At 55.5% G+C, this 17,339-nt stretch overlaps 1 protein-coding gene across 10 annotated transcripts in view; it reads right to left on the bottom strand.

Moving 5' to 3' along the window:
- Positions 1-1,534: 1,534 nt before the first annotated feature.
- The window catches only part of DAB2IP (DAB2 interacting protein), a 180,634-nt gene continuing 164,829 nt past the window's right edge, over positions 1,535-17,339 (bottom strand). For 5 of the 10 annotated variants that reach the window (XM_027885874.1, XM_027885866.1, XM_027885870.1 and 2 more), the window contains 8 exons: positions 16,332-16,568; positions 14,763-14,964; positions 14,403-14,581; positions 12,010-12,883; positions 9,434-9,586; positions 6,440-6,642; positions 5,839-5,926; positions 4,585-4,856 (listed from right to left, as the gene is read on the bottom strand). In XM_027885874.1, coding sequence (XP_027741675.1) covers positions 4,689-4,856; positions 5,839-5,926; positions 6,440-6,642; positions 9,434-9,586; positions 12,010-12,883; positions 14,403-14,581; positions 14,763-14,964; positions 16,332-16,568 — 2,104 coding nt within the window. In that variant the 3' untranslated portion in view covers positions 4,585-4,688. The other 5 variants (XM_027885865.1, XM_027885867.1, XM_027885869.1 and 2 more) reach the window with 5 other exon arrangements.

The following is a 17,339-nucleotide window of genomic DNA, read 5'->3' as shown; positions in this document are numbered from 1 at the left end:
AAGACACAGTGATGTATGATAAAGGAATATGTGAAGATGGAGGCTGCACTCTGGGGTACTGGTAGCTGATGCAGAGCCACATGGCATTTACAGCAATGTCACAGCTCAGGTGAACTGTTAAAACTCAATGCTTGAACGTGACACCCTTTTCCCAAGCGTGGTTGTTTCTGGATGTTGTGCAGTGCCCTCAGGACTGCATTTGGTTTGTGAGTTCTCGTGCTGCCGTCCCGCTCCCCCAGCTGGGATTGTCCCCACGGGAAAGGCAAGAGTTTGTCGGGGCAGGGAGATGGGCAGCGTCCCCTCCTGTGGCTCTGAGCCACGCAGGTGCCAGTATGGCCAGGCTGGAGGCCTGGATTGCTTTGGACACAAACCTTTGGCAGGAGGTGACCCCGACGGTCACTGCGGGGGAAGGACAGAGTGCCTGCCTGGGGACAGTCACAGTTGTTCCCCTGGCACTGCCCAGGCACAGCTGTGTGTGAAGGACAGGGCAGGGACCTCAGGGGAGCTGCTGGACACACACAGCTGCTCACAGGCTGCTCTCAGGCACCACCCCAGGGCCACTCTCCCTGCCCTGGGATCACTGGGGAAAACGAGCCCCTTGCAGATCAGATCCTGGCCCACAGCCCGTGGCTGTCCTGGCTGAACACATCAGTGGATCTGCCATCCTGTGACAAAATCCCCTCCTTGTCCATCACAGAACAGACCTCAGTGTGTTTTCTATTGCATCTGGGAACGGACATTAGGGACGGGGGAAATCCTATGAGCTATCTGAACTTTGGGAATGATTGATTCCTTGCTGATTGCTTTCCTGGAAGAGCCTGTGACACCTCACGTAGCTCCAGCAATTCCCTTTGCCCTTTAGGAGTATTCACAGTTGCAGAACGCGTGTCCTGCACCCTGCAGCAACCTATGGGGCTCCCAGGCCAGAGGGTTCCGTGTGTTCTCACAGTGCAATCAGTGCTTTACAGCTGCAAAAGCAGAAAACAAAACCAACCAGACTCAAATGACAATGTGGAGCGACGCGGGACTCTTTGGATGGCGGCGGGATTAGCTTGGACTGGTGCAGAAGGGGCTGGTGACTACACTGTAGTATTGGTTGGCATGGGGAAGGACTGGGGTCCCTCCCATCTTTTGGCACTGAAGCCACAATCCCTGTCCAAAAGGAAGATACTTACAGTCTGCAGAGACCGTGGGATTCTGGTCAGTCCATTCCGTCCCCTCTACACAAACCCGCTCGGTTTTCAGGAGCCTTCACTACAGTTTAACAAAACCCCCCCATCAAAACTCTTAGAACAGAATCCTTGAGGTGGGCCCAGCGCAAATCTGGATCCCTGCCTTCTCTCCCTTCCCCTTCCCTCAGATCCCCATGGGATGCAGAACCTGGGGCTGGATCCAGATTTGCCAGCTCGAGCCCACCTTTCCGACACAGCAGTGACGTAACAGCCAAATCCCGACCGAATAAGCAGCACCAGAAGTTAAATTACTATATACAACTGTTAGTGAGATAGATACGGTACAGTAAACACTGAAAACATTTACAAAAAAATATTAAGACTTGTATTAAGATAAAAATTCGGAGTGTTTTTGCTTTGTTTACACTTTTGACGAGTTTGCACTAGAACAGCCTCTCACTGTAGAAAGCGCAAGGACCGGGAAGGAAATGGAGCCGAGCACAAAACCTCGGGATTGTGGTTGTTGGCTCTGGTGCTGCAGCACCTCTCGGGATCATCTCTGGTATTGCTTTGCCAGGGACCAGCTCAGGGGCCACAGCAGGACCCTCCCACACACACGCACCCCCACACACACCCCCACACATCAGTGTACAGCTCATAAATAACAGAAACACGGACTGAGGGAACAGAACTGAACTGAGCCTGGACCTCAACACCTGCCCCCAAACCTTGTTTGGGGAGGGTCACCGTTAGGTCCAGTTCTTGCCGATTGCAGGGGAAGGAGACAGGGAAAAATGGGGGAGTTGGGAACTCAACTGCAATGAGACTTTGTCCTGATTTGAATTTCTTTTCATACTGGCTTGGGAAACTAAGCAACAACTCCAGAAGGTGTAGGCACTGGAACTTTTAAGATTTTAATAACTGGCTATGGAAGGATTTAAGCGTTCCTGCTCTTTCAGCAGAACAATGTGTTCAGTAATTTGCAAGTCTGAGGTTAACCAGGAGTTTGTGACAGATCGGGGCAGGGGGGGAGCAGTGCCTTGGCTTGTGGTTGAGGAGATTAGGATGGACTGTGCTCAGCTTCAGCACTAAACAATTGGTTTGTGGGTGTTTCTTTTTCCAGCTCTTACGGAGAGCACTGACTGCATCCCAAAATTACTTCCATGTATGAATGGAAACGTCGTGGTGGGCGCCTGCCCCCGTGCCCTGGGAGCGTTTCCATCCCTCTATGTTACTTCTGTCTTGAAAAACTCCGGTCTCTCGCAACACAAATAGTGAGAATTCAAAAACAATCAGCTCTACACACACATCTCAGGGCAACAGCATTTAAAATAAGTCTTTTTGCAGGGTTCTTATCGGGTGTTTGACTCTGAGACAGTGGCAGATGTGAGTGCACGTACCCAATGCTTCACAGTACCCTGTATATTCCTAACCTGTCTGGGTCTTTCTCCAGTTGTAACCTTGTCAGTTTTGTGAGGTTCTTCAAAGCCATCTGTGCTAGTCTCCAAAATTCAAAGGTGACTGTACTTGCCATAAGATCTGAGTTATGACATTGCTCTGAGGAGCTCCGTTTGGGGTCTGCTGTGTGCTGCACCCCTTGGCAGCTGCTGGCGGGGTGTGGAGACCTCAGTGCAACACTTCTGCTCCTCCTGGGCTTGGCCCAGGGCTTCCAGGGACCAGGAAAACATGTAGGAAAAGAAAAACATCTTTAATTTTGCGTGTGGAAGAATGCTGTTAAGGAGCCTTACGGCTGTGGGGCAGCACGGCAATGCAGAGCTTACTGGCCAAGTGTCCCGCTCGGGCAGCCTGGGCAGTGCGAGGCTGGAGACGGTGCCTGAGCAGAGCTCGGGGCACATCCTGGTCCCTGTGCACTTCTACACATGGCAGGAGCAGCCAGGCCAGGCGTTGAGCAGGGTGGGACCCTTTGTGGGAACACGGGCGGATGTCCTGTACACTGCGCACTGTCATCCGGATCTCAGGGAACCCTCTGGCTCTCGGAACGAGGGACCTGCTCTGAGAGTGGGGCCCGTGAAGGACTAACTGCAAGAACCACAAACCAACAAACACACCGTGGTGCAGCTCAGCGGCACGACCCCCGTGAAGGGGTGACCCCTCCGCTGAGCCAACGTGGCTGTGCCGGGTCAGCGCTGGGAAAGTCTAATCCTGGCTTAGGCCTGCACAGTGCTCCTGACAAGGGGGCTCTCGGTGGTGGCTGCTGTTCTTGGTGGTTACTCCCTTATGACCATGTTTTACATTCTTCAAGCCGGTTAATTTCCATGCAGTGCTCATTCCCAATTTAAAGAGGACAGTATTCCAGAAAATGGGATCTTTTTTTTTCTAATGCATACTGTGAAAGAAAAGAAATACAATTACCGATCTTCATGGTTCTTCAGGGCTTTCTCTTGTTTCTTTGTCTGTTTTTCTCCCCAGAAACAGTAAAACTCTCCTCACAGAGCATTCCATCCCCACAACGACCCCTCGGTCAAGCAGGAAGCTGCCGTTCCACGTGGCCCCTCGCTCCCCCTCTACCACAACGGGCACCAGCAAATCCAGCCCCTGGCCCTCAATCACAGCTCAGGGACCAAGCTCAGGCAACATTCACTTTATTCTGTGGCTGGAAGTGCAGGTGGGACAGTGCCTGGGGCTATTGCTTACACAACTCTTCCCCTTTATTTGAGAGGGAGCAGAAGCAGTTGACAGGAATCGGGGTCGCCATTCACCAGGTGCCAGCTCCTCCCTCCACTCGTGTGTGCCAGAGCCTTGGCCTTGCCCCGTGCCCCTGGGCTGCCCAGGGACCCCAGGAGCCCCAGCAGCACCAGTCCTGCCCATCTCCACTGCCCTGCCAGCGGGGTCCCCCACACAGCACCCCTCTGGCCACCGCACGCCCTGACCTTCCATCTGCACTGTGCTCCCTGGGTGGGCGGAGTTAATTACACACTAATTAGCTGCGTAAATGCCCTGTGGATGCTGTAAAAGTCAGTGGCCTCGCACAAGCCACATCGGGAAGGAGGCTGGGCTCGGCTGGGGTTCACTTTGGGAGGGCTGTGCTCCGGGGGGAGGCACAGGAGGAGCGGGCCGGGCTTTGCTGCCGTCCCTCGGACGCTACATCATCCAGCAGCACGCTGGGGCTGGGCTCACTGGGCCCTGCCTGCTGCAGGCCCTGCCCAGCTCCCTTCACTTCGCTGACTGACACGACAAGGACGTTACTCCTTGCTGGGGAGGGGGGTGAGGCATATCCTTTGGGCCAGTTTGGAAGGAAAAGGTTACTTCTGTTTAAACATTAAACACTGATTCAAATCCAACAGTGACAGCGATTCTCGAATATATGTTATTTCCTTATGCCACTCATCTCACACTCGACATTCCCGTCCCTCAAAGTGCTGGCATTGGCATCTCCCACGGCTGGGTCGGCGCCGTCCGCAGTCAGGAGCTGGTGCTCGGGCACAGCCGTTCTCTGGCGCCGCGGCTCAGGGTCCCTCCGGCCAGGCCTCCTCCCGCGGCAGCGCCCGCCGCGCGTCAGCAATTACTGCTGTTTCTGAATTCTCCATTCTCTGTAATCTGCAATTTAGTTGGGTTTGTGGGGGAGATCCCATTACGTGTCTGCATGCTGTACCTCTCTTTCAGCTGAGTGAGGGCACTCATTAGCCGTGCGTTGGCAGCGTCCAGGGAAGCGATGCGTTTCTCCTGCAAGCAAACGGCACAGGGCACAGTCAGGGCCAGGGCACGAGTCCTGTCCCTCCCAGACAGTGACCCAGAGGCCTCTTGGACCAGGACACTTCTCTCTGGCACTCTCAGGTGCAGGGGTTTTAAGTGCTACTACACAGCGTTTTTTGAAATCCGCTGCTCCTGGCAGGACCAAAAACGTCCTTTTCCCGTGCAATGTCAGCTACATTCATTTTAGGATCCTGAAGAAAATGGAGGTAACAAAGTTTCTCTAATTATTCAATTATGCAGAAATTCATTGTACTGTTTGTTCTAACTCAGCTGTTGTGAAGATGGTAGGATTCCTTTTCTAAACCCAAGCTCTCCCAAGATAGTTATTCCTGTCAGTGTTTAATTGATTTTGTTAGTGTAAATTAATAGTTTAAATGACTTTCAGCCTCCCAGGATGTCTTTGATAGCAACTCTCACCAATTACAGTATTGTTAGAATGGAAGCAAGAGCTTATGTTGCAGCCTGATTGTGCCACTCCTGTTCTTTGTGACACTGATGCTGGAAAATGCAGCTGGACTGTGTTTTCAGGTTCCCTTTTCCAAGCACAGTGTTTTGCACCCATCACGTGATGCTCCTCTTCCACTGTAACTGCCAGCAGTAACTGAGCTTCCCAATCCTGCAAGCCATGACCCAAAGCCTGAAAAAACATGTTGGCTTGGCTCTGGCCAGGCCGTGTGTTCCTCGTGTTCAGGGCCTGGAAGCATTACTGGGACACAAAGCACCAAGAAATGCTCCAGGATACGATCCTTCCACTCACTGATCCCTGCCCAAAATGCCACCCCCACACCCTGCCACGCTCCCAGGCTGCAGAGCTGCACAAATGTGAGTGCTGTGACAGTGGATCTGTCTGCCCTGTCCCTGCCTGCATGTGCTGGCTGAGCCCATGGTCTCCCCACGCTGGGCTGGCACAGCCACCCTGAAAAGGGCTGCAGCCCTGGCATGGGGGACTCACCTGTGCATCGATGATCTTCTGCTTGGAATCCACGGCAGCCTGCATTTCAGCATGGTCCTTCTTCAGCTCCTCCTCCACTGACATCAGTCTGGGGACAGACAGGAGAGCGTTACATTGGCTGGGCTCTGCTAAGCCCAGGAATGAGTCTCACACCGCACCTCCTCTTACAAACAAACCAAACGTTTTCCTGGCTCTTAACTCGTCCCTGGAGCTCTCTCTAGAAGACCAGCCCGAAGCTGAAGTGGCCCATTTACAAGAGCTGAGTGAAAGCAGTCAGTGGGCTTGGCTCAGGTAAAGGTTCCCAGACAAATGTAAACACCACATCCCACTGGGTGGGAGAAAGTGAACTCGAGATAGGAGTAAGAGATGGTGGTGAGAGCCTCAGCTGTATGAACAAGCCTGCCAGAGCCTCTGGGAGCTGGGGTGGGCTGCCAGCTCTCCCCTCCTCCTCAAGTTTTACCCTTGTGAATCAGGAAAATGTTGTAGTTTTCCTTGTCCCAGGTAACACTGAGAGGGAAACCCACACGGGAGGGATCAGCTCTAACCCCAGCCAGGCTGCCCAGCATTAACTGCCACCCCCAGCACTCCCATGTCCCTGTACCTGCTGATGATGCCCTTCATCTGGATCTCCTTATCCTCCTGCTGCCTCCGGAGCCGCTCCTCGCTCTCCTCCAGCCTGGCCTGGTACTCCAGCACCAGTTTCTGCGTGGTCTCCTCCTGGCATTTGAAGCGAGTCTCGTACTCCTCCAGCTTCTTGTTGGAGATGCGGAGCTTGTCCTGCAGCACCACCAGGTCCTGCTGGTACTGAGCGCCCAGGGACAGAACAGGAGGAGAAAACACATGTGGCACGTTACCTCGCAGGGCTCTGCCCGTGCCAGGGGCTCCCCCAAGCCCGCTCACGCCCCTCTCTCGGATCAGACTAGCTGCAAACCCGTGTCAGACAACCCCGCTCGCCGACACCTCCTCTTCCGTCTTCTCCGCTGCGCTAGGAGGGATCCCGGGTCCGGGGCAGGTCGCTGGCAGTGCAGAGAGTGGGCTGTTAGCAGAGTCTGGCATTTCACAGGGGAAATGCAGGTTAGAGCGAGCCAATGGCAAAGGCACCCGGCGGCCTCCCCGCCCCGGCAGCGCCGGGCCCGCGCGGGCAGGAGGGGCTGCAGCGCTGGGGCTTGGGGTTCACGCAGGAGCTCTTCACCTGCAGCACAAACTGGGGGGGCTCTGGGCAGGCTGGGAGCCCAGCACGAGCTGCAGTGACAAAGGCAGGATGCTGCTGGCTCGGTGTCGCTTCACCGGGGCGATGGCACCGCGCTGGGCACGAGCAGGGCGCAGAGCGCTCCTGCTTTTTGGGGCCCAGCACTTCACACACTCAGATCTCAAACCAGGGTTCGGTCCAAGAAGAGCCCCTGCGTGAAGCCAAGACCCCGCAGCTGTACTGTTCATTGGGGTGAAGCTGTAAATCAGCAGCAGGATCACAGAAAGCAATTAAAAAAATTAAGAGCTTTTGAACTCGGTAAAACTGGGTTCAGCTATTGCAGCAGCACAGCATTCAGTACAACCTGCTTTGCTAAAGGAAAATCCAGCGAGTGTGTGCCCAAAAAAACCTGCTTTAATTCCAAAAAATTATCTTTGGAAATTGTCTTTGGAAAAGAATCTCAACTGGATTAACCTCTGAATAATTAACACGCAGCTGATAATGTGACAAGCTGCTTTTAAAGAGCCAGATATGGGAAAAAGCCTCTCATCTGAGTCCCGAAGGCTGTCAAAGCTACAAGTGTTACTCATGAACCCAGAAATGCACCTGGGTAAGCACTGCAGGGATGGACTGGGTTGTGCCCACTATTTGAGAGCCCTCCTGGGGTGTGTTATCCCCAGATCAGCTCTAGGGAGAGGCGAGGGCAGCACTCCAGGCAAAACCAGCAAAACCAGCTGCTATTCCCAAGGATCGAGGATTTAGGAAGCTGATGGTCTTCCTGAACTGCCCAAGTCCCACAGCGAGGCTGGCAGAGGGCAGGACCTGGAGCTCCCCCTGCCCGGGACAGAGCACCCCAACTTTCCTTTAGCAAAGCTCTCGGGGCAGCAGGGAAAGGACACGGGGTGCACATGGAACCTGCAGCCAGGAGGGGACACAAACGCCCGTGCAGCTGCACAGAAGCACTAAAGTCAGACAGCAGGGAGGTGCTTGAACAGGAAAGATTAAATACCTACCCTAGCCTTAAAATAGGAGCAGCGTAAGTGAGCTCAAAGGAGAGCAGCAGAGGCCTCAGAGCCCGAAGGAGTCGCTCCTGTCTCTAGAACACTTCTCTCATTCTCGGTTACCATTCATGTCTTACGGTCATGGGGAGAGAGATTATGCTAATGGTGATCTCGGATGTCAGTGACTGATGGCACAGCAGAGGAAGGAAAGATGCTGCATGGCAATGAGACAGCGGGGCAGGGCCCCCCTGGACCTGGACTGGGATGCTGCAGTGCCACAGGGGTTTGTAACCCCACCAGTGTCTGCCCTGCTCAGAGGAAGGAATGGGCTGAACCCAAAAACTCTGCCCTGCTCTTCCTGGGGCAGCTGCCTTGTACCTCCCGGGCCCTACGACGATGCCTTTGGCATCTCCCTTGGATTTCAGGAGGTGACAGTCCCCAAATGACACAGCACAGCAGAATGAGCACAGGAAGGCTACTGGAACAAAAGTAGAGACGTGTCTGTCCCGGGAGAGGAGGGTGGGGATTTGGGGAGGGTGATGCCTGCAGTGCTGAGGGACAGGAGTGACGTGTGGTTGGTGTGAGAGGAGAGAAGCACAGTGAGGAAACATCCTGAGTGCTAATGGTGCCCACTCCCAGCAGAGCCAGGCTGGATCCTCGTTGCCAACCCTTGTTTTTCACCCTGGCCTGGCCTACTCTGTCTCTTCCCAGCTTCTCCCACCCCAGGCTCGCCCAGGAAGGAGGGGAGGGGAGTAGCATCCCTCTGCTTCAGGGCCTCTGTGGGACCAGGGACTCGGACTGAACTCTCTGGGATGGGCTTCCTGGCAGATCCCCACACTGGCCTGGCCCTGACCTGTGTGACAAAGCCATAAGCTCATGGCAGCGTCACTAAACTGCTGAAGTCACCTCAGGCCCCAGTGTTGGCTCTGAGACTAAAATATGGACATAATTTTTAGGTCTGTGAACTGCCTTTTGACATGGAAGCTGCTTCCTGCTACATGACCCTGTTGTGAGGAAGGAGACTGCCTGTACCTCACTGCCACTGTGTTACAGGTGGGCTTAATCCACCTTTTAAGCTTCCTTCCCTGCAGCTGGGAGGAGCTGGAATGGGGGCAGCAGGAGGCCCTGGCTGGCTGCAAAGTTTGTTGCAGGGCAGCATCAGCACCTGATTGCTGGCCCCTGTTTTTCTTACTTGCTTTCATCAGAAGATGATTCCAGTCACTGAGTGTGTGAAAACCTCCCAAAGCTTCTGCAGAAGTTCCCTGTGAGGCCGAGCGGGGCAGCACCCTCTCTCATGGACAGGGACCTGCACACAGCCCACCTTCTCCCCAGGGTGCTCAGGGAACAACATTCAAGGAAATCCTCTCTCTATTCAGAAACTTGTTTCAATCCAATCAGGTTTTACCTTTTCTGCTTGGCTGAGCTCGTCCTTATTCCTGAGCTTATCCCTGTGCTTGGAATCTGGGTCAATGCTTTCATCTTCTAAAAACTGCATGTTCATATTCAAAAGCCAAGCAGCAGTGCGGTCCAGGGCATTGGGGTTCACAGGAGAAGGGGCCTACAATGAAACACACAACCATGACAAAAGAAAAACCTGGAACAGAAATGGTCATGAGGCTGGAGAGGGAGAGTTTCCTTCCAGGCAGACCCTCTCCCACACTGCCCAGACAGCAACGAACCAGGCCGGGCCAGCAGAGCGGCCGGGGCTGGGGGCAGGAGCAGCTCCTGTTCTGCAGATGCACACTGGGCTGGGTCAAACAGCCTCTGAGAGGCCAAATCCGTCCCTGTGCCATCCTGCCTGCACAGGTACAGCAGAGCACAGCGACAGGATCCTGCTCAGTCACGGCCCAGGGACCTGAGCAGGTCCTGCCGCCTCAGAAGGGCACGAGCTGCGGGTGAACGGAGCGGCTGGGCACGAGCAGGGAAATCACTCTCTTCAGCCTGTTACTGAGCTGTCTTTGCTTGCAGTGGAGATTCCACACAGGTAAAACAAGATCTGAAAACTGAAACGCTCCTTATGATCGTGCAGGTGCCTTCCTGGAGAAGAAAAGGTTTCCTCTGGGCTGAGGCTGCACTGGGGGTGCTGCAGAGATGGAAATGCTCAGCTTCTCAGTAGGTCAGCTCTAGTTTGTTCATGCAGCCAGGGGAGCCAAAGGAGCAGTGCTGTTCCATGACCAATGAGCTGGAGCCACAGCTGCTGCCTTTCAGTCCTGGGCTGGGCAGGGACTGCCAATGGCACTGCCTGAATATTTTCCAACCACATTACACAGTTGAGGAGGTCACCCCCCAGCTATTTCGCCTCCATCCTGCCTCATTATAAACTGCAGTAAACAGCTGGATGAACACATGGGACCTGAGTGACTTGGTCAAGGCAATTCAAGCTAACAAATCAGAAATGCTGAGGTCTTTCTCCTTCATCCCAACCTCTGGACAGTGGAGAAACCCAGTGACTGCCAGGCAGCAGAACAGGAGGGTCTGTGTTGCAAGGAGTGGGGACTGGTTTAAACTCCTCACTGGGGTCAGGGGCTTTCCTGTGCCATCTTCCAGTCTGGTCTTCTCTCTCCAGAATTATGAATCCAAATGGCTCATGAACACTCATGAACATCACTTGCTACAAATACTCTTCCAGCTTGTGGCTTTCTGTTTTTCTGTTCAGTAGATGAACTTGCAGACGTAGAGGAAGCCTTCCTGGCTGGCAGCAAGGAGGTTCATGGACTTCTTCTAAAACAAAGCACCACATGGGATTCCTCTGGTCTCAAACAGCACCAAATGAGACCAATGAAGGAGCAGTTTCCAAATGGTTTACAGATGCTGCCAACATGCAAACAAAATGTGCAGAGTGAGGGCGGCAGAGGCACTCTGAGGACTCCAGGTCTGGAGAGAAACTCTGAGGATCACGGGGGTGGGTGGAGGAATGGTCTGCAAAGAGAACCCGGCCAGGGCTTTCCGAAGGCACCCAGCGATCACCGATGTCTTTCTGGCAGGAACTCTGCCACCAAGGGGCCTGTGGCGCTTGCAGAGCTCTGTGCCCTCTGTCCCCAGCCAGCATTGATCCGTGTTACACAAACGCTGCCAGCTCATGGATCGATACCGAATGCACGGACCAGCTCCAGATGGGAGCACGGAACAGCCTTCTGTGGGCAGCACTGACTGACCCAGGGCTGCCTCGTGCAGGAGAGGAGGTCACACCAACACTGCACTGCTGGAGAGGTGCCTGAACTCTGGGTCGAGATGCAGCAGCTCCTGCCCGTTGTCCACGTTCTCTGGGTCTGTGTTACTTTTACAGCTCTTCCTACTGTGGTAAAGTTCTGTAGGCCACTTACAGGGAAATGTAGGGTGAATAAATGAGCACTAGAAAAGCAATTTGTTCACGCCAGGGCAACCAGAGGGCTCGGGGCCTGTAACCTACTGCTTTCCATTTTAGCCCCACAAACTGGACTGGATTTCTGTGCAGCCCAGCACCTGGTCTGGGACTGGGACCACTGCAGAGCTCAGCACAGCGGGACCGTCGCTCTCGGTGAGGAGCATCTGCTCCTTCCTCATCACTCCCACCTCTCACAGGAGGGTCTCACAGAGCGTCAGGAGTGCCATGGCCCTGCTGGGACGGGAGCAGCAGCAGGGAGGCTCTCAGGCACAGGAGATCAGGGCCTGTTCCAAGCCTGGGAGATGGTGTGGGGTTGACTATGGCATGGGATGAGAGCCTGGGCATGGAGAGGCAAAGCAGTGACAAGATGGTAGCGCAGGACAGCGGCACGGCTGCCACGGCCCTCGCGCCTCTGCCACCTACCGCCTCACGGCCAGCACCCCCTGGGACAGAGGGACACTGGAAACACACTGGGCTGTCCCCAGCCCTGCAGGGGCTCCGTCTCAGGCCGAGCCGGGTGCCAGAATCGAGGGACAATCCCCCCCATGGCAGCGACCCCACGGGCTAAGCCCCGCCCCGGCCCCTCAGCGCCCAGAGCCCCGGCAGCCCGAACTCACCTGTTTGTGCATCGTGCGCTGCTTCATCTCGGGGCTGTCGCCCTTGGAGGAGGAGGACTGCTGGCGGAGCCGGGCCCCGCTGCCGGGCCAGTCTGGCGAGGAGGACATGATGCTGCCGCTGGAGGGCCGCGGGTACTGCACGGTGTTGAGCAGGGACGGTGGGGTGCGGCCGCGGGACACGGGTGGGGGCGGCGGGGGCGGCTGGTCGATGCGGCGCTGCGGCCCCGCGCTGTTCTGCCGCGGCATGGTGGGCTGCCCGCCCTTCTCGGTGAGCGAGAGCTGCCGCCGGGCCAGCTCCCCCGGCCGGCGGGAGAAGTCCTCGGCGGCGGCGGCGGCGGGGAAGCCGTGCTTGTTGGCCGTCAGTTCCTCGCTGTTGCTGTGCGAGCTGAGCGAGCTGTGGCACTCGGAGCCCGAGTCGCCCAGGCCGCGGGGGGACAGGGGCAGCCCCGCCGCCATCTGGTACACGGGGTTCTGGAAGGACAGCGGCGCCAGCAGCTGCGGCCGCCCCGGCGCGCTCTCGCCGCTCGGCGTGGTGGGCGTCTGGCCCGCCCGGCGCACGGTGGCCATGCCCGTCACGCTGTTCTGCTGAGTCCGTGTGCTCCACACGCCCTGCAACTGCCCCAGGGACGACTGACTGTCATTGAGGGAGTCGGCCGTGCCGGGCGCGTTGGCCCCACTGTCCAAGAGCCGATTGTCCTGCAAGTCCACCATGGACAAACTCTTGCTGCCATTAGACATCTGCACGTCGGGCTCATTGGCCTCTGAGTAACTGGAGCTTCGGGCAGGCGAGGGCTGGGCCCCAGCAGACCTTGTGACAAAAAACAAGTCCTTGTTTTCAGGGGTTGGAGATGGTAACCGTGTGAAATCTATCAGACTGCGGGGAAGTCAGTGCGTAAGGAAGAGGAGAGGAAAACAAAACAAAAAAGAAGAGTTGTGAATGCTGCACCAGAGCAGGAAAACGAAATCACTCAGAAATCAGGGTGGCGCAGCTGCGTGGGACTGGGATCGGGGTGGGGACATGGACAGGACCCAGCCCTGGCAGGGGGAGCAATGTGAGGGATGGGGAGGATGGAGGGTGCCACGAGCCCCGGGCTGGCCTGGGAGCGGGCAGGGGAGGACAGGTGAGCGAGGGGAGTGTGTGCACGGCCAGGGCGCTGGGCAGGAGGCATCAGGGACAGGCTCCTGGGGCTCTGCCACCCCAGCTGGCTCTGCTCCGGGCCAGCACTCGTCACCTTTCCTGCTTCCAACCGTGCCACGCCCGTGTCCCCTGCTCTGTACCTGGGCAGCAAACTCCTGTGGGCACCCTGGCCAGGATTTGTACAGCACAGGGCACCGTGGGGGCCAGATCCACACCGGGCCTCCCAGGGTCAGCAAGCGCAGCAGAGCTAAAGCCCGGCAGCTGAAGGTTATCCCCCCATTCCTGCTGCAACACACATCCATGCAATATTGATTTCTTGGGGAGAGGAAGAGAGAGCTTTGCAGTAGCTTAATGCGAATATTCTGCTGATCAAAGATGGTGCATTGTAAGCAAGTATTTGGGGAGAAGCATATTGTCAGAGATCCTCCATAGCATTAGACAAATAATTGCACCTCATGCTGGGAAGCACTAGAGATGAAAGCTCTGATTAGAGGAAGTCCAGTGCCATTGCTGCCTTTCATTTCTAATTAAACTGTTAAATATTATGTAGTTTCCACTTACAAACTATTTTACTAGCACAATCTTTCCATTTGTGTGGGCTCCATTTCATTTTCCACAAACAGAAACATCAGAGGTCTGCAACGGCCTCATTCTTCCCCACGAATGAGGCTCCTTACTTAATCAGGGCAAAAAGCATGTAGGTGACTGTGTCTGTGAATCACTGCTCATCATTAAAAACACACAGTTTTATAAAAACTGGACAGAGCAGTCTGGAACTCATTGTGAGGCCTCTACAGCTTGGCAACTGCTCCAGAAATAGCAGGTTTGGATCTCAGTGAATTCAGCACACACCCTTACAGAGATGGGTAAGGCCAATCCTGTACATCTCAAATGCTCCCTGTTGATGACACCCATTATCCTGAGGTCAGCACAAACAGACTCTCAATTCCTCCAAAGATGAACATTTTGCTTCTGCAGCCACATCTCAACAGCTGAGACCGGGACCACCAGGTTCCTGATTTCCCGGACCACACGCCCAGTTCTGGCTCTCAAAGGGCTCAGGATGGAGCCACGGGCTGGCACTACCACCCACTGCTTTGGCAGAGTCAGAGCTGAACTGCATCCAGGATCTGCTCTGCGATGGGAAAGCCCGGTCAATGGACGGGGAAACTGCACCCTGCACCCTGTCCTGCCTGTCCCTGCACGAATATTCCACATTTCCCTGCTGTCAGCCCGGCCACGGTTCATCCCTTACCCAGAGAGGTCATTCTCTATCACCATTTTCTGGAGCCCAGCGGAGATGCTGTTGCCAGCGCTGGGCGTGGACGCGGCGTGGTCGGCCGTGACCGACACCTGCAGGCAGGCCGGGTTGCTGAGCGCGGCGTTGACGTCCCGCAGGATCCGGGGCAGGGGGCCCAGCTTCGTGGCAGTGCCCTGGGCAGAGAAGAGAGCAGAATTACTACCAACAGCTTGTACTTTCGCTGGAGAACCTTGTACTTTCGCTGGAGAACCGTGGGCTTTGCCAACTGCTGGACAGTCCCTTCAGTGAATCACACTGACAATATTTTCCCCATCGTTTCCACCCCCCAAACTGCCCCTGCCATCCCCCCGGTACCTGCTCCAGTTGGGAAATGACTTCCCAGAGTAGTGAGTGCAATGTGGATAGTTCCCGGCCCAGGTCGATGTAGCCCTCAAAGCCAGCTGTGTTTGAGATGGTTTCAGGATTGGAAATCTCCAGCAGAAACCTCTGCATGTTAGTCCACTCATGTTCCAGGAACTGATTCATAAAGGACATGTATTCCTCTTTGCTGCCAAACCTATCGAGAGAGCAACATGGATTTCAGCTAAATCCTGTCAAAAGAAGTGCAGTTCACAGAAAGGGCAGGTACATATGCAGGTTAAGAACCTTTCTCTGGCATCTGAACCCTTCAGAGTCTCTGGGATCCAAGGGCTGCTAGCACACCTCACTGATCATGGGAACAAAAGTAACCCCAGCCTGATCCAGCTAAGTCCTCATCAGTGTGGGATCTCCACAGCACAAATGGAGGTGAAAGCTAGAGAAACACAGGAGTTGTTGGTAATGGACCCTCTCTTACTGCTGGGTCAGAGCACAGCCTCCAGAAACAGGACCTGTCACTGGAAATCAAGATGCTGTCACAGCAATCACCCTCAACTGCAGGGGGTAGGAATCCTGAGCCCTTCAGCAATGCTGGCACAGCTGCTCTGGGGCTCACCCTGGAGCTGGGCAGCCTGGGCTTCCTGCCCCCTCCTTCTGCCCTCCCAAGCACTCCACCCTCACTCATGTGTCTTACTGAGGGCACAACAGGGAGGGCCTGGTGGCTGGGCCGTCCCGGCCGTGGTTGGGGCTGTGCCAGCGGTTCTGGGGGACAGGCCCAGTGCCACGCACAGGACAGCTCGGCTTGATCGCTTTGGCTTGACTAATGTCAGCTTAGTGAAAGAGCCTCTCCTTGAGTGCTGGGAATCTGAAAGCCCTTTAGTCAGGGATTGTTCAGGTGTACAGAGGGTTTCTGTCACCGAGTGTAACACACTTGTTCATCTCCCGCCTGCGTCCCGTGTGCGTCCGGGCTCTCCCGACTGCGAGTGTGAGCGCTAAGCCCGTTTCCAGATCTAAGGAGCTTTAGACAGAAACTGTCCATTCATGTTTCAGAAAGCTCATCATTTTGTTATCGGAGCTCAGGATAAGGAGCTCAGAGCAGCAGCCAGTGGAAAGATTTTCAGAAATCTCTCGCTTTGTTTCCATCAAACCAGTGGGCTTAGTTAAGAATTGATAGTGTCCCTGTTCTCTTCTCAGGCCTCCCCAGTTCAGCCAGCTGCATTTCAACAGCAGGGAAGGTCCCAGAGCTCAAAGGAGGGACAGAGCAGCTCCTGAGCTGTGCACACCACTGCTGCTGGTCGGGTCTGCTCCCATACCCACGGGACACCACAGGACAAAGTCCCCGCTGCCACCCCGCTGCTCATCCACGAGGTCAAAACAGCCTGTTTTCCCACTCACAAAACATGTCCTGTTTTGGAAACTTGAATGACCTCCCTGACCCAACAGTCAGTCCCAGAGAGATGTGGGGGGAAGAGCCAACAGGAAGCCCACAGGCCCTTTCCAGCGAGGGAAGGAGCGTGGGACAGCCGGAGGTTCCTTCCCCGCTCCCGCTCCCCCAGCCTGGCTTACTTGGCGAAGTTGGCGAGGTTCTGGGTGACCTTGGCGATGAGGGTGAGGGTGCGCGCCGTGCGGTCGTCCGGGTACTCCTGCAGGAGGCTGAAGAGGGACGGGGACATGATGGCCGGGCACAGGAAGCGCAGGAACAGCGACGCGCTGATCAGGCGCTCGCTGATGTCGGGGCGGCCCCGGTTGCTGCACTCCTGTCTCCACGAGGCAAAGACTTCTTTGAGCTCCCTTGGGAAGACGCTGAAGGGACAGAAGGGCAGGCAGTGTCTGTCAGGGTTAGAGTGTCAGGAGGCTCAAACCACACGGGAGAAAGCAAAGCTGCTCTGTAAAGCTGTGAGAGGGACTGTGCCATGAATCACCAGCAGCTCCAGGGTCTCCAGCACAGCCGGAGCTTGGAGGGAGGGCTCTGCGGATTGTAATACTCCTGTTCAAGCACCTGGATCAAATCCCAGTGTGCCTGGTACAAACACAGAGCCCCATTGGAGTTACTCCAGCCTTGTCGCTGCACAGACCTCAGCTTGCCTTTCCCGGATGCCAGAATTCCCCTGGGCCCAGCAGCCCTTATCGCTGCACAACTGCTGCCTGTCCCTGCTCGGCCCTCCCCAGCTCCCTGCTCCCACCTTATCCTGTTCCCAGCACGTGTTATTTATTCAGCTGGATACTCCCACCTGGGAGAAGGCTGGCACTGGGTCCCACTGTGGGTCCCTGGCACTGAAGTCCCACCACCCCAGCCAGGAACCACCGTGCTTGTCTCACCCCCCGAGCTGATCACTGACAGCCAGGGGTACCAAAGCAGGGTGAAGGGGGGGTTCAGGCTGCATAAAAGGGCCTAGCAAATACTGCCATCCTGTTCAGCTTCTGCTCCGTGCTGGCTTCTCACTTTCACTCTCATGAGCTTTCACCTCGAGCTTTACAAACAACATTAGCCACCGTCTTCGGATGGGTAAGTTCTCCTCTGTGTTTGGCTTGATCCACGCAATTGGACAAAGCCCTCTTACTTCACGGTATTTG

The sequence above is a fragment of the Empidonax traillii genome, unplaced genomic scaffold, assembly GCF_003031625.1.
Source record: "Empidonax traillii isolate 1590-97213 ecotype Southwest subspecies unplaced genomic scaffold, ASM303162v1 scaffold174:size915687, whole genome shotgun sequence".
NCBI lineage: Eukaryota > Metazoa > Chordata > Aves > Passeriformes > Tyrannidae > Empidonax > Empidonax traillii.
Note: the sequence above shows the minus strand (reverse complement) of the source record. Positions and strands in the feature narration are given on the sequence as shown.